The 15,780-nt window shown below is 46.3% G+C and overlaps 1 protein-coding gene across 6 annotated transcripts in view; it reads right to left on the minus strand.

The window, feature by feature from the left end:
* Nucleotides 1-212: 212 nt before the first annotated feature.
* Nucleotides 213-15,780, minus strand: part of LOC118301182 (FERM and PDZ domain-containing protein 4-like) — a 53,545-nt gene continuing 37,977 nt past the window's right edge. For 4 of the 6 annotated variants that reach the window (XM_035626439.2, XM_035626474.2, XM_047332896.1 and 1 more), the window contains exons 3-16: nucleotides 14,262-14,413; nucleotides 13,700-13,802; nucleotides 12,941-12,986; nucleotides 12,148-12,252; nucleotides 11,815-11,922; nucleotides 11,101-11,232; nucleotides 10,212-10,331; nucleotides 9,566-9,702; nucleotides 8,964-9,090; nucleotides 7,090-7,179; nucleotides 6,793-6,975; nucleotides 6,543-6,681; nucleotides 5,008-6,051; nucleotides 213-4,716 (exon numbers count right to left, since the gene is read on the minus strand). In XM_035626439.2, coding sequence (XP_035482332.2) covers nucleotides 1,352-4,716; nucleotides 5,008-6,051; nucleotides 6,543-6,681; nucleotides 6,793-6,975; nucleotides 7,090-7,179; nucleotides 8,964-9,090; nucleotides 9,566-9,702; nucleotides 10,212-10,331; nucleotides 11,101-11,232; nucleotides 11,815-11,922; nucleotides 12,148-12,252; nucleotides 12,941-12,986; nucleotides 13,700-13,802; nucleotides 14,262-14,413 — 5,851 coding nt within the window. In that variant the 3' untranslated portion in view covers nucleotides 213-1,351. The remainder of the gene's footprint in view (nucleotides 4,717-5,007; nucleotides 6,052-6,542; nucleotides 6,682-6,792; nucleotides 6,976-7,089; nucleotides 7,180-8,963; nucleotides 9,091-9,565; nucleotides 9,703-10,211; nucleotides 10,332-11,100; nucleotides 11,233-11,814; nucleotides 11,923-12,147; nucleotides 12,253-12,940; nucleotides 12,987-13,699; nucleotides 13,803-14,261; nucleotides 14,414-15,780) is intronic. The other 2 variants (XM_035626446.2, XM_035626456.2) reach the window with 2 other exon arrangements.

A 15,780-nucleotide genomic window follows, 5' to 3' on the forward strand; every position in this document is an offset into this window, starting at 1 on the left:
TTTTATTAATCCTAAACTGGGAAATTCATTTGTTACAGCAGCAAAGTTTCAAGCACACAACATACCATATCAATATAAAAAGGAAGCCATCCCTCAACAGAGGAGGTTTTAAAGTTAGATTCTAAGATGAAGTAACACCAAGCACACACCGATTTCCAGTTACAGTGACGCATTCGAAGCAAAAGACACATTCAAGGAGACAAAAATATCTGTAAAATGTACTTTAATAGGTTGGTGGATTGTTGGAAAAAAAAAGAATTGTATTTCTTGTCAAGAGACATAACTGCATCTTCATACACAGTGTGGAAAAATAAATAATTCAAGCACACAAGAACTTATTCCAAAAACAGATGATAATCATGCACAAAAAATAATTAAAAAAACAATTCAATATCAATAACACATCAATGTGAATTGACTAACAAAGTCAAAATGTTTCCTAAATTGTAAATATTATATTAATATTATAATCTTATATATTTAGCTGTTTTTGAGGCGAGAGGGGTGGGTTTATAATTTATTATTCTTATTTGAAAATAATCTCGGTGATAAAATAGTGCGCTAAATGCAGTGCAACTCTATTATCCCTGTATTTTCAACATTTCTAACAGTTATTCCTTTCATCTAGCAAAAAAACTGCATTGTAATGCAACAGGGTTGAAATCATTCATCACTTTTACACAGTCACTGAGAAATGTGGCATATATATATATATATATATATATATATATATATAGCATGTGAATAAAATAACAGCAACAATTTCCTCACTGGACGAACAGTGGCACGTTATTTATATTTCTACAGGTAAAGTATCATGATTACAATTATAAATATCTATAGTAAAACTGCACTTTGATTGAACTGAAAGTGAATTTCCTCCAGCCCTGTACAATATTAGAGCAAATTAAGCTGAATACTTAATGGCCTCTTCAAACTGCTACGGCAAATAATATAATTCTTGTTGTATCTATGTACATTATAAACATTTTTTTTAATAACTTACATAATGCACAGGTAAAAGGGTATCTATTAGGTACATGTCATATTACAAAGGTCTGTGACAGTATGGCCTTGTAAATATACATTACAATATTGTCATCAGAGGAAGCAAGTGCAGTCAGATTTGACTTGCCTTTCAGCATCTTATGCAATCTCCCCGTTTCACTGTCATGGTACTTTAAGGGGTAAATCAGGCCTTACACTTTATCGATTTTTGATATGGAGACTGTGCAGAGCAAATATGAAAAAATATGACTCTTTCAGCAGACTCAAAAAAACAACGAGATGCCTAAAGACAGACCTCTACTGACTGTGTAGGCCACACTACATAAAGCATACAGAGTAGCCTCTACTTGCTAAGCAGCGTTTTAAGGGAGCGGGTGAGTGCGTTAGCAATGGCCGACATAGTGCTGGAGTGGCGGACCAGGGCTTTCACACTGTGCTCCCCTGGTGCTCCCACGGTGGCAGCCTCAGCCGCCTTGAGCAGACAGATGTAGTTCATGACGACCTCGTCCACCTTCGCCACGACCTCTCTCTGTTGGTGCGCGGCCGAGGCCCCGAGGCCCCGGACCAGACACATGCACGCTTCGCAGAGGCAACACAGCACCTGGAAGCTGCAGGTGATGGCGAGCAGCATCTCCTCGGGACTAGTGTGGGCCTGTGCCATCCTCCGGCACGCCCGGCCTAATTCTTTCGACTCGACTGAGAGGAGCTGCTTGTACTGGGATACATCCTGGATTGGCATCTGGGGTCCACGGTCGCAGCGGCCTATGCTGGATCTCACCAGTGCAATGAGCTCGCTGGCATCGCGGCGGACGTCGGTGAAGCCGGATGGGAAGCCGTACATGCGGTCCTTGAGTGCGTTGATTCGTGCGAGGCGGTCACTGAAGCTCATGTTATTGAGGACCTCCCCGTAGAGCTGCTCGCCAGCTGCATCCAGCGCCGAGCCACAGGGAAATATGGCGGCTGCAGCGGTGCCGTCGCTCTCAATGTTATTCCCACCGCGGCTTCGTCTGGGCTTCTCCCACTCGATCTCATCCTCTTCCCCCTCACTCTTACGTTTAAAGAAACAGTAGCTAAAGGGCCCATTGCATCTCCAGGGACTGGTGTCCAGTTTCTGCGAGCCCTTCATGTGTTTGGCGTCTTTCTGCACTGGAAATGCCACAGATGCCCTTCTGGTGTCCACCCTGCTGCCTGTCGACCAGCATGTGGTGTGGGAAGACACTGAACCTTGGGAGTAGCTCTTGGAGAGCCGCTTCCTTGTCGGCCTCCGCTGTACTTTGGTGTCACACTGCTGGGGCACAGATGGCAACAGGGGCTGCTGACTGCGGCTTCGGGAGGGCTTATCGAACAGAGCCTCCACACTGCCAGAACAGCCGGTGACGTTGCTGGAGCTGCGTTTGAGCTCCCGGCCCCTTTGCAGGCTATTGCCGAAGTGATCTGCCTGTGGCTGGGTTGGGGCAACGGCCTGAATGTGGTTCTGATTGGGCCGGGACTGGATGGAATGGACAGACTCTTGTGTGAATGCAGAATTGCTGGAGCTAGTGTTGGCCTGCACAGGTACACACGAGGGAGGAGGAGGTGGGGGTGGTGGGGGAGGAGGTGGCGATTGCAGGTTGGGAGTCGGAGATGTGATGCAAGCTCTGCTTGTAGATGCCTGCCTGACAAAAGCCGACGGGTGGTCCCCCCTTCCTAGTGAGATGGTGTTGAGGTCTGCTCGTTGACCAATCACACTGGGGGCGGCAGAGAAACAGAGAGAATCATTAGGACGAGGATGAGGAGACTGGCGAACTGCATGTTTTGCCCTCGGGTCTGATTTTAACCAGTCCTCTGTGCCACCGCTAGGTTGGCTTCTTGATCGAGGCGGGGGATGGTTAGCGGTACCCCCACCGTCATGGTTTGCACCCGTGATGAATGCCCCGTCACGGTTGATACAACCCTCTGACTTATACAGTGAGAGGAAGTGCTCCGGGTCCATATCACTCCTCTCGAGCTCACTCTCCAGGCCAGAGAAGGAGCTTCTCCTCTCGCCAGTAGCTGGCCTGAAATCTACATTGTCGTTCGGTCTCTGAGCGTGAGTGTCAGAACTTCTTTGGAGTTTGGCGGGAAGTGTGGCTGAATAGTATGAGCGTGGATTTGAGTTTGCCAGCTGCATGGTGGCTGCATTAGGGGTGACTACATTTGGATTGAGGAATGGGGATGACATGGAGGAAGGCATACATGGGCAACGAGCAATAGTGTTCCCCCGACTCTTAACCATTTCGACAAGCTGAGGGTTGCTAGTGATAAAGCGCCTGGTGTCCTTTTTCACTGCCCCTCCCATGCCTGCACTGTGCAGCTTCCCTCCCTGGTGCATCTGGCTGACTGTGAGATAGTTAATCAGTTGCCTGTAGGCCTCACTGCCTTCCTTCTGGTTCAACCCCTTCAAACAGGCCTGTTGTTTAGCATGCAGATCATTGTGGAGCTTCTTGTGTCCGGTACCTGCGGTCTCTTTATGCTTTGCCGGCGTGGCTGAAGAGGGTCGGCCTGGTTCAGCCCCGGCGGCAGGGGGGTGAATGTTGGGGAGCATTTTCCGAAGGAGGGCAGGGTCCGCGTGCGGGTGGAGGTCCTTTCCCTGCGTGCCCTGACCAGGGATGCTGTGAGGCGTTCCGGGTTTATTATCTTCAAAGTTCAGCACCCTGAGTAGTGAGGAGGAGGAACTGGAGAGTGGGTGCCTTTGCATATGGTGGTGCTTTGATTCAACCGCACCAAGGCCAAGTGGTGAGTCAGTCGGGGTGGCGCAGGCACTGCTGTTCGTGCTGCCACCAGCATCCAGTGATGAGCACAGAGAACCCTGCAGGGAACTGTGGGCTTCTCCCTGCAAACTTGAAATCCTCTTTGCGAGGTGGTACTCACACAACCGTGCAACACTCTGCTGTCTAGAAATCGGCGGATGGTCGCTTTGCATGTCAGCTCCCTGGTTAGACGCCCCTGTTCTGGATTTTTTGGTGGGGGAAAGCAATGATGCTACGACCAGATGTTCATCTTGCTCTGCAGTCGCAGCACCATTGTCTCTACCACAGTCCTCCATGTTGACACCGTCAGAGTGGCGGTCGGCGGCGGAGGGGGGAGGGCGGGGGATTCTGTGCTGGTCGAGGGGGAGACTGTGGGCTCCCGAATTTTCTGCCAAAAAAGAATGTTGTCGTCCTTGACTTCCCCCTCTCTCACAGAACGAAGTGCGCTGGTCCAAGTCAAGATGGCCGCGAATGCCGCCGCACTCACCTCGATGGCCCTCCCTTGTGCTGAAGGTGTTATACTTCCCACTGGAGTCTGCAGACTTTCTGTGATGTTTGCCTCCGGGTGTGGTCGAACAAGGGCGCTGCAGAGTGGATGAGAGGTTAGTTTGGGACCTCACCTCCAAGCAGTCTGGCCCTGATGATGCGCTGTCTAACAGGGGGCTCCGTCTCGGAGGAACTGCTGGAGGATGAAGGTGCCGCGTTGGACTAATGGTTTTCTTCTGCATTGTTCCTCCTGTCCTGGGTGAGACGGGGAATTCGGTTTTCTCCTCAAGTAAAGGCTGGTATCCCTCCCTTGTGGCCACCAGGAGACGCATGTGGCTCTCGCTGAGCCTGTGAGTAGCAGCCAGTTCAGAGATTTCGGTCATTTCTGAGGAGTTGGTCTCATTGCCAGAGTCCGACGACGACCCTGAGCTAAAGCCTCGAGATGTGTAAACACCTAAAATATAAAAGATACAAAGTTCAATATTGGTTAATTCAACTGAACACTAAATAATCACAGTTTTAAATATTAAACCACATTTGCAATTAATGACAAGGCACATTATTCAAATACGTTCCGGTATCGTGAAGGTCTGCTAACTTAAAGGGGTCAAAAGGTCACAGAGAATTAAAGGAGGAAAACAGTTTCTTTGCAGTCTAATTATATCAAATGAGTGAATCTAACTTTGCTCAGTGGGTCACAGGATTTATTTGGGACAAAAACCAAACTGGTTAGAATTCAACAGACCTGGATTGTTGCTGCTGGGCGGCGGAGGCGGCGGCGGCGGCGGCGGAGGCCTCTGCTCAGAGACAGACAGAGCCTCCAGTGCCTGTAGAGTATTCATGACCGCATTCTCCAGCCTCCTCTCCCCTCCCCTGGTCCCTCCCCCCCCCTCCCCGTGTGTCGGAACGGCATCGATTAAAGACACTGGGATGTCGTCATTGTCCAGTGTGCTTAGCGGCCGTCCCTCGGGCGCCGCGTCCTCATCTGAGCTGTCGCGGAAACCTGGCGGCGGGGCTGCGATGGCGAGGTTGAGCGTCTGCAGCAGCGTGTCGTCCTCGTCTTCGTCAACGCCGCCGTCTCCCTCAGGAGGAGGGAGTGACGTCAGGTCGATGATGTCATCAGTTGAACCGGAAAGCGAGAGAAAGGTGGCTTTGCCGGCGGCTGTGGTTCGCCCTCCTCCTTGGTTACCGCAGTTCTCCTCGCCGCCGCTTCCTCTGTGGTCACCCACGGGAGTCCCCCCAGTGGAGTCTTCTTCGCAGGAAGCATCATCGTCATCCTCTGCGTCATCCGTTGCGTCCCGATAAAACAAGTCCCTTAGCAGCGGCTCCTCGCCGCCCTCCTCACTTATGATGTTACTGTAGACATGAGTCAGACCGCTGAACTGAAATGGCACCGCGTCTTGTGAACGAAAGTCTGAGTTGTTGTTGTGCAAGTAGAGCGGCCTGTGCTCAGGTACCTCGGGGCTCTCCAACAGTCTCTCATAGCCTATGGTCTTAGACCTGTTCAAGGGTTGGCCCTCCCCAAAAATAAATGACACTTTGGCACTCCGAGGTGAGTCTTGAGGTTTGTGTCTGGTAGCGGGGGGAAGAGGAGGGGGCAACGGACTCCTCCGTGTCCCAAGGTCTCTGTCGGGGGTGCGGGGCTCATGGAAGTAAGGGGAGATACTGTTTTCCCGCTGCCCATTGTCTGAGTACTCAGCGTCCCTGTTGTAGCCCCCTCCCTGGCTGGGTGATGGCTCATTTTCCCCCAGAGATGTGCTGTACGGCCACTCCAGGACACGGTCCTGACCTGCAGACAGCAGCGATACAAGGTTTTATTACTTTATGTGTCTTTTATATTTCATGTTGATTAAATTTTAAAGGAGCTTCTCTTCACTGGACTTTTGAGTGCTCCACTTCCAAGACTGTGCTGTAAAACCTGCATTTTTAAGCAATTCAATCTTGCCTCGAGTTGTTCTCTTTTTCAAAATGTATCAGAGTGAGAGTCTTCATCTCTGTTCATTTATGTATTTCCTTTTGTCATGGACAAAGGCATTGGCCAAACATAATGATGGTTATCTGCCCTTCAGACATTATTTTGTTGCATTTTAAATCAGCACAGAGAAGCGAATGGCCTCAATCAGAAAAACATACACTCTGCCACAAATCGTTTTCTGTGAGGTTCCATTTTTATGTTTGCATCTATTATGTATGAATAGCCAAAATCTTATATGAGGGATCGATGTTTTCATTTTCTTTTTAAACATATACTATCTAGACACACAGTTAATAATCACTCACAAGTGTCATCCCCTCCAGTGCTATTGCAGTGGGCCATGCTGAAGATAGATCTCCTCGAGTCCACTAGGAGGCGATAGTAGCCCGCTGTTAGGCAGGCCAGGTTCATTGCATCACTTGACTCCATGATGAGTGTGATGGGCTGTAAAAGAAAAAAAAAGATAGAGGAAAATCAATAGATGATTAAAAAATTGTGTCAGACAAAATAATGTTTGCTGGTGCTTCTGCTCTCAGACGAAAAAAATAAACTCACCCTGACATCCAGGACATGCAGCTCCAGCCGGACATCGGTCTCATCCTCAGTGAGGATCTCGATGCGGTTGACGTGGCTGAAGTCGGCCAGCAGCGCCACCAGGTTGGTGCGGGCGTTGATAACGTGACTGATGCCGTAACGCGGGCCGACCAACAGCGTCACCTCTGTCTGTTTCTCCCCTTGCTACGGAGAGTCAAGCGTATGCATCGGAGACTTGTGAGCAATTCACAACCTAATCAAGGAGTCTGAGCAAACTGAACTTTCTTCACATAGCATTTCCCGAACTAATGGCCTCACCAAAAGTATTGATTTGAACTCCCTCCCTCCGTAGAGTCTGAGTTCACTGAGGTACCTCAGGTAATGCACCTTGGCCTGCAAAGCAGTCAGCTGCGCAGAGAGGAGGAATGTGCATTAGTAAGCATCTCAAATGAAATCACTTCAAACTGAACAGAAGCATTTGCCTCCTCGCGTCAGGATGTAAAGCAATCTCAAGCCATTTTTGATGTGGACCACTGACTTTCCATTATGTCCCATCACATAATTTAAATCGGATCAAACTCTGAGGAGCGGCATCACCGCAGTGCTCTTTATGACGTGCTGTTGCGGACGTGTGAACTCTCCAGCCCTTTGGCGTCAACGGTTTTTAAAATTCAAACTAAGGCCAGCACTGTCATAAGAAATGTACAAAGTATATCCAATCGTCATATTGAAAAAAAAGATCGTTGGTGGCCTTATATTTCAGCAGCACACGCTCAGGCAACGCAATGCAAAAGCAGTCGAATAAGAATGACAGTGCAGTTATGTTTCATATATCACGCTGACTTTATAACCGTTTAGAATATTCTATAGCAGTAGTAGAATAGTAGAATAGTCCACAGTATATTTTTCCTCACTATTGGTCTCAAAAACAGGCTGACCTTGGTAGCTGAAACCACACATCCCCATTAAAACGCAATTTGGCCTTTATGAATTTCTCGCACAAAACCGAGTGTGCAGCCTCTTTTGACGAGGGCCAAGGGATACGACTTCAACACTGTAATGAGATGGCCGATTTGGAGCATCAACGTGTTGAATTGCATGTTGCTGCCCGGCTGTATTTCGCCCTTAATGAATCGACTAGATACCAACTGCCGATGTGAATACAAATGATGAATCTGCAACACTTTTTAAGGGTGCATGAGGGTTTTGTGCAAACTCTGATGGATGTTGGGGGCACAAACATGGCTATAATAACTATTTCCATTATTAGTGGGTATGTCAGCTGTGGGATGTGAAACTGATTGAGAAAAAGGCATATTTCATCATAATTATTCAAGTTATTACATAGTAAAAATCCGGACAGATGGAGCTCAGACACGCCGAGAGAATTATGATGTCATATACTAATATGAACTATGGATACCCTTGGAGGAAAAAGAAAAGAAAAAAACTCTCTCAGAATCGGAATGATGTCATACCACACACTCATACTCGTCATAAAATTAAAATAAAAGGCTGAACAATTTCCTAAAAGTCCCTGGGCGCTGTAGTTCTCAGAAGTCAGGAGAAAATAACATTCAGCCATGATTAATACTCATTCGGCAGTTTAGTGTAAGTAGCACTGACTCAAAATAAACTACAGTTTATGTATCCAATGACGCCGTGGTCCATTTATTACAGTAGGACCCCACAAATGAAGTGTTGCTGCCTTAATATTCGCACTGGTTTTGTTTTTCTCGCAAACCCCTCTGACTCAGTTCCAAAGCTCACGTCATTTGCATGATAACTGATAGTGAATCGTTAATTTAGGCTGAGGCCGTGCTGCTCAATTGCCTGTGTCAGTTAACAGAACCAGCAGCTGCCTGTGTTATCAAAACACAAAGAGCTAAGACAGTTCGAGTGACGTCGGGTCAATGGCACCTGGACGTGGGACGTGTGTGTACGTGTGTGTGAATATGAATATCTGATTATGCACACAATTTGAAAATGCTTGTTGTCCGCATTATCATTCAAGGTCTGGCTCCACAAAGGGTCTGGGGTTGACAAGGGTGAGAACCCCTCGCAAGGTTGAGCACGGAAGCGATGCTATTTTAAGGTATCGCATCAGAAGACAAAAAGTGTTTTTGTGCACGCGCGTGTACGTGTCAAAAGTGTATTAACAAGGGCAAGGACAGACAAAGAGAGCTGCTCACTTTCTTCCCTGGAGGCACGAGGTTCTGGTTGGTTTTGAGGATGTGTGTCAGAGCCTTTCTGATGTTTTTCTCCTTCATGGTGGACAGCACGGCAGGAGGCAGGAACAGCGGCAGACCCCACTCCTTTCTGTTGTGGAGAGATTGGTTCACCTGGGATAAGTACTTGGAAGTCAAAGGCTAGAAATTGTGTGTTTACTCTCCTACACGCTGTCAGTAATGGAAACTCCGTGGAAAGTGCACACACCTTATTTACGACTGCTGAGATGTAATAGTGGCTGAGCTGAAAGATACCAAACACAGCGTACAATCTAGAAAGTCCTCTTTCAGGACACTGGCAAGCCACGGCGACAATATTGTCAACAGAATATTCAATTCTTTGAGCAATCTGTTATATTTGAGTTCCACAATTCCTATTAAAACTCTACATTCATTCAGATTAACGTATTTATATGATGTGATCTGAATGGTCTGCAAAAGATGTCTTGCATCTATCCCTGATAATCTTCTTGTGTCCTCTATTATTGAAGGCGCAGCTCCAGGCTGTACAACGTTTTAACATTACACATCATGTTAATAGTGTCAAATTTCACACATCGACTCACTGGATGTATTTGAGGGACACCTTCTGGCTCTGTCTGGTTGTCATGGTGAGGATGTACATCTGCAGCGCGGCCAATCGCAGCGCAGCATCGTACTTCAGCTCCGGGCCAAACCGCTCCAAGACCACATCGTTACAGCTCTAGAGGAAAAGCAGGAGCGCAAAGTTACATACGGGGGTCTTTGACCTTGTGAATTGCATTTCATCTCTTTCCGTGAAGCAATTCAAGCAACAATGCATCGCCCGCTGAGTCGAAATAAGTTGTTCTCAACCTTCGTGGCTTGAGATTTCTTCAAAGGAAAACATATTCCAATCCCTGGTCGGAAGCACAACATGGTGAACTCTGACAAAAAAAGACGATTAGATTACCTTCTCTAAGGCTATTTCACTGACTAATTATCAGAGAATCCTCTAGGGAAGTGATTTATAATTTTACCAAGAAAAGAGTGGGTTTACTGAAGAACTTTATTTAGAAATGAGGATTTGTCTTTCGTTAATAATTCTGTCAACATTCTAGTCATTTCCAAAGAAATCTGTTGGACTGTGGCCCTGTCAAAGTTGATCACCACTATTCTGCTTAATCAACAGGTTTTACTGTAATAATAAGTTACTGAAATAATTCAAATCACAGGCGGGTGGATTCTGGGCACCTGCACATAGAGGTATTCAAACGCCACGGCGTCCCTCCGCAGCAGCTCCACGGGATCCCTCGGCACGAAGCTGATTCTAAAGAAACACTTCATCTTGTCAGAGCCGGACCTCTGGGTCACCTAGGATCATAGAGGCAGAGGAGGGGAGCAAGGGAGCGAAAGAGAAGAGGAAAAAGTCGGGGAAAAAAAAGAAGGAAAATGATAACATATAACAATATAATTTATGAAAGAGGTTTTATTTTCACCCGCGTCTGTTTGATTTTGTCAGCAGGACGACACAAAAGTACAGAACCAATTTGCACCAAACTTAGAGGAAGGATGGGTCACGGCTCAGTTTATCAGAAAATAATTTGACTTTGTACGATTTCATGCAGATTATCAGACTACTTCCTGTTTTCTTTTCTTTTTCTATGATGCGCTCTACTGAGTGCCAAGTAAAAGTACTGAATACACGGTAGAGTACTACAGAATAGAATTAGAATTAGAAGTGTTACTCTTAAACTTTCATCTACCACTGTGTGTGTGTGTGTGTGTGTGTGTGTGTTGGGCAAATGCAGAGCTTGAACTGTGCGGTATGAATATTAAAATTGTCCTCTTGCGATACTGCAACCTCATTAGAATGTAGCGGGCACTGTGGATGAATATGTGTGTGTGGCGTTTGCGCATTTGTGTGTGTGCGCACACGTGTGAGGGAGGGTAGGTGTAATGGGAGCTGTCGCCCCTGCTGTGCCAGGGCTGATAAATTGACACCGAGGTCCAAATCCTGCTTGAATACCGAGTAGGAAATGTGTGTGTGTGCAAGTTGTGTGTGCGTATATGTGCATGTTTGTGTTTGTGTCAGACAGCAAAGGAGACGAAGAAAGTGAACGAAAAGACAAACAGCCCCTACCTGAGTAAGCATCTCCTGTTCGTGCAAGAGAAGCAGTTTGCTGGCAGAGCCTTCGGCCCTGTGCTCCAACATGAGCGAGAAGTGCTCAATGCACTTGATCGACAGCTTCTCTTGCAGGGTCAAGATCACGTCCTGAGAGAAGCCAGAACAGTGTTGACTCTTACATTTTTCAGTAGTTTCTCCCGGGTGTGAGAGACGATCAAAACAACGTCAAAATATGATGGTTAATAAGGTTCTATTGCTACCAACAGGCCTGTCAATTATCTGTACTACATATCTCTTTTTCTCTGTCGTACTTCCTCAGTAAAGCACGCTTGGGACTTACTGTCATATTAACCCGTGAACCATTTATGCCTCCTTAACTAATTATAATTAGGCCTGCAGGAGGGCAATCTAACAGATTTCAAATATAACCCTTACATCATGCATAGGTGGATAAAAAAAAAAATCTGGCAAATATATAAATATTGTCTATATACAAATGTGCATTACCCAAATACAAATGAGAGCATGCCCTTTGCCTGAGCGATGTGCTCAAACAAACGGAACTGAAAAAGTGATTGAATTTCATGGTCTGTGTGAGTGTATCAAGACACACTAATTTGCACTCCAAATTAATTTCTCCCTTTGTTATTATAGATACTGCAGAGACTGCTAATTTTGTTGAGCGTGCCTTAAGGGGTGGAACACACACCACACACACACCACACGCACCTTGATAGAGGTATTGCTGTCAAAGCGAAAAGACTTTGTCTGCCCGTTCTCCAGGTAGACCTTCAGGACATTTGGCATGAACAGAAGAGAATTGTCCTTCACCGGGTTCTGCGAAGGAGGAGAGTGATCAGTCTTTTTCATGCTGAGCGTTTGTGGCCACGTTAACGGAAAACAGGTGAGTTGGTTTCATTTCAATTTTGTGATTGACTTATTAATCTGGCACACTGCATTGTCGGGGTTGTGTGGTGAGTTGCGACCATCTGGCATTGCCTATATAGGTCATACATAAGCGTGTGTGTGTGTGTGTGTGCATGTGCGTGTGTTGGAACTGACTGGAACCTGGCCGTTTATTATGACCTCCTCTGCAAAGCGCACTTTGACCGGATTGGACTTGAGCATGGCTTTTTTGGCTGCACTGATGAACGCTGATTTAGGGGACTAGGAGGCAAGCGTCCAGAAAGAGAGACGGAGATGAGGGACAGAAGAGGGACGAGGGAAGAAAGAGGCAGACAGATGGAGGGAGGGAGATAAAGAGAAGCATGAGCACATGGTCAAACGAAGAGGGCGGGGAAAAATACAGGTTTCAGCATATTAACACATGTAATAATAGAAACTTGATTAAAAACACATCACGGATTTGTTGAAAAAAAACAACAACCAACGAAAATCATCATTGTCTTTGAATGCAGGGGAGAGTTTAAGGAGAGTCCAGCATTAAACGGAAGATTAGAGGTGCCAAATATGCTTGCAAGGGCAGACAGTGTCCTTCATGGAGATGATTTTAGATTTCAGGATAATGGAACGTGAGATTTCAGATGATTTGTAGCACTTATAGCATCCCTGGGACGAGCAACAGGACATTACTCATCATCGTAACCACCTTCTTGGACATCTGAACATTATGTAAAGGTATCAATAGTGAATTAATGGGTTGTAAAATGTAAATTGGGCCTTCAGGAGAGAAAGAGGGCCCCACTGTATTCAGATAAACCAATATGCACAGGGTATTCCTCCTCTCGTATTTTAAATTTCAGCATTATCAGCCCTTCTAGAAAACGGTGTCCTATTCATGGAGAACAATCCCCGCGGTCTGTTCCAAAAGATTTGCAAGAGCTGATCTACTCACAGGATACGGTTGGATAACAGTCAACACGATCGATTCTTTGCAGCTCCTGAACACAAGAACACACAGCAACTCAAGTTGAGTCAACAGAATGATCGGAAGACAACAGTCACAGTGATCTACGGTGGCAGACAAACAGCAGCAACTCGATTAGCTCTGGTGAAGTGGAATGAGACGCCTCTGGCAATCGCCACTTACGAGAAGACACAGTTAAATCCAGAATCATACAAGTACACGCACAGATTATTTTCCCATTAAAAAAATAACCTGACAGCGTTTCCTGCCAACTGAAAACTGACTTTAGTCACCGAAAAAAAAGCTGTGTGCACTGAATTAGCACAACAATTATAACTTTTTCTTCATAAATGATGGATATTTACCGCATTATGTTTGCCTGATGAGCAGAACTCTACGAGGTATTAACTGACGAGTGGAAAGCATTACTAATACTTGGCAAGAAGTTTTACACAGTTTTGTAATATTAATGATGATTTTAAAGGCAAATTAATGATAATGACTTTGTTTAATTGTGACTGTGGCACTGACACAACAACACAGTTTTTTTTTTCATCTATTATAACTGTCCAATCTGCAATTTTAAACTGGTTTGATTGGAATATGAAGGTCATTTTTAAGGCAATCTGATCTAAAGTAGAACAAGAATAACTTTGCATGCCTTTTGGCCCTGTGCAGTTTAGCTATGAATAACTTGCAGTGAATGGTTTGGGTCAGACTGTTTTGTGATCAGGTTTTTGTACGTACCTGACGAGGTCGATGACTCGTTCTCTGGGAGCTGAGCTGACGGGCTCATCGTTAATCATGATGATCTCATCGCCTGGCAACAGCTTCCCCTCTGATGGACCACCTACACAGACACACACACACACATGCAAACAAGCCACAGCTGATCAAACCACTGCTCTATCAAAGAGTGTTTCTGTCTGTCTACCGAACGCTGTGTGTATATGTGATCGTGTGCATATAAATGTGGCTAACCACTCTAAATGGAAAATGTATTGGATCAATTGTCTGCTTGGAATTCAGCACAGATTGATTCTCCTAATCACTGTGTGCGCCTGTGCAGCCACGGGAGCGCATTCGCCCATAATAAACACAACTTCCAGGAAAAAAACATGAGTTTGTGTTGACTTATTTTCCGTGAATGGGTCGATACTACTCACTTGTTTCATCAGGGGCAGGAGGAGCCAACAGTTTCCATGGTTCCCCTCTAAACAATCAATGCAGCAACTCTTTGCACTGATTAGCACACTCAGCTCAGAGCAAATGAGTCTAGACAGTAAATGGAAATGTGTGTTACGCTCACCTGGCGTGACAGAGCGGACCACCACTGGTTTCTCGCTGCCTGCCACGAAGCCGAAGCCCAGGACCGGGTCGCGTCTCATCTCTACCAGGCGCGGGGCGGGGGGCACCCCATCCAGGTGAACCTCCTCCAGGGAGCTGCTCTGGGACACTTGGCTGGAGAATACGGTAGAAGGGGGGAAGACGGTGAGCAGCAACCCAAACATTCATTTAGTCACAGAGTGAGGCAAACACGGAGGAGGCGACATCGATTCCCCTCAGAGTGCAGTTCAGACTATTGGCTTCCGACTTAGCCAGAGTGACGCAGAGTGACTCAGCAAATAGTGACAGGACATGTCGCTGGTAGTGGGCACAATGACTGTAACGGGGATCGGACCTGCTCTACGGGCTGATGGAGGGTGCATTAAAACATTTCAATCAATGAATTCATGCCTACCGTAGGAATAGTTTTAACCCTAAGCAGATATCATTCAACTCGAAGTGAATTAGTTTCGCGATCAGCTGTTCATAAATCAGAGTCTTGGCCAAGGTTTGGCCATTAGCGCAACATTCTACGCTAAAGGAGCCACTTACACAGCAGAGCACCGGTCCTGCCCCCGTGACACGCCTGGAATTTTCAAGGATGTGCCTCTTTCATGCTTCCGTGGCCTAATTAAAAAAAAAAGGGGCACTGAATCCTTTAATCAGAATTACAATTTGATTGAATTGTGAGTTTTTTATTTCCTGCAGCATATCAAGTATCTTTCAACTCGTATGCTCTCTCTCTCTCAGGGACTGACAGCAGCAGATGGCGGCAATTTAATGATAATGGCTGGTGGAAATATGTGCTAACATTTATGGAACATCAATGAGGGGTTTATGTTGGTAAAGTTCTAAAAAAAAAACCCTCAGCCTCAATGCAAGTCACTTAGGATGAGAGCACCACTAATGTGTAAATGTACCATATTGGATTACACAGGGAATCTGAGTGCTTGGCAATTTAGAGGTGAAAAACACTTCCAGGGGGGTTAACTCATCCTCTCCGTGTCTCTGTTTCCACCTCCCTCTCGCTCTCTCAGCTTAAAAAGCTTCCTTGGCAGCCATTGCTTCCTCTCTGCACATAAAGTCCTTTGCGGGGCGTCTATTGTTACCTGGCCAACATCCTTTCCATCTTTGTCTGTCCATATGGCAGAGCATATGAGTTTCCTGCCTCATCTATTCTAACCTCTGCACAGTCCCAGATATTCTATTTGTTGGTCGTTATATATTATATACAGATATTCTATCTGTGTGCCACGACAGGATTTTGGCGTTGCTCACCAAACTAGAAACTTTTTTTTCCCTTCAGATTAACAAATGACCTGTGTGGCTTCCCCCATGCATGGATGAATTATCACATCATACATGTACCTGCAGCTTTAAATCTGGCCTGGTGATGAAGAATGTTGCAACCATACGGCGCGATGCAACCTCATCTCGGACCAATCCGGATCAGTCTCGAGCTCTGCCCCACCTCCCACCTTCTTCTCCCCCCTTGCACTTTC

This window comes from Scophthalmus maximus, chromosome 1 (genome assembly GCF_022379125.1).
Source record: "Scophthalmus maximus strain ysfricsl-2021 chromosome 1, ASM2237912v1, whole genome shotgun sequence".
In the NCBI taxonomy this organism is placed as follows: Eukaryota; Metazoa; Chordata; class Actinopteri; order Pleuronectiformes; family Scophthalmidae; genus Scophthalmus; species Scophthalmus maximus.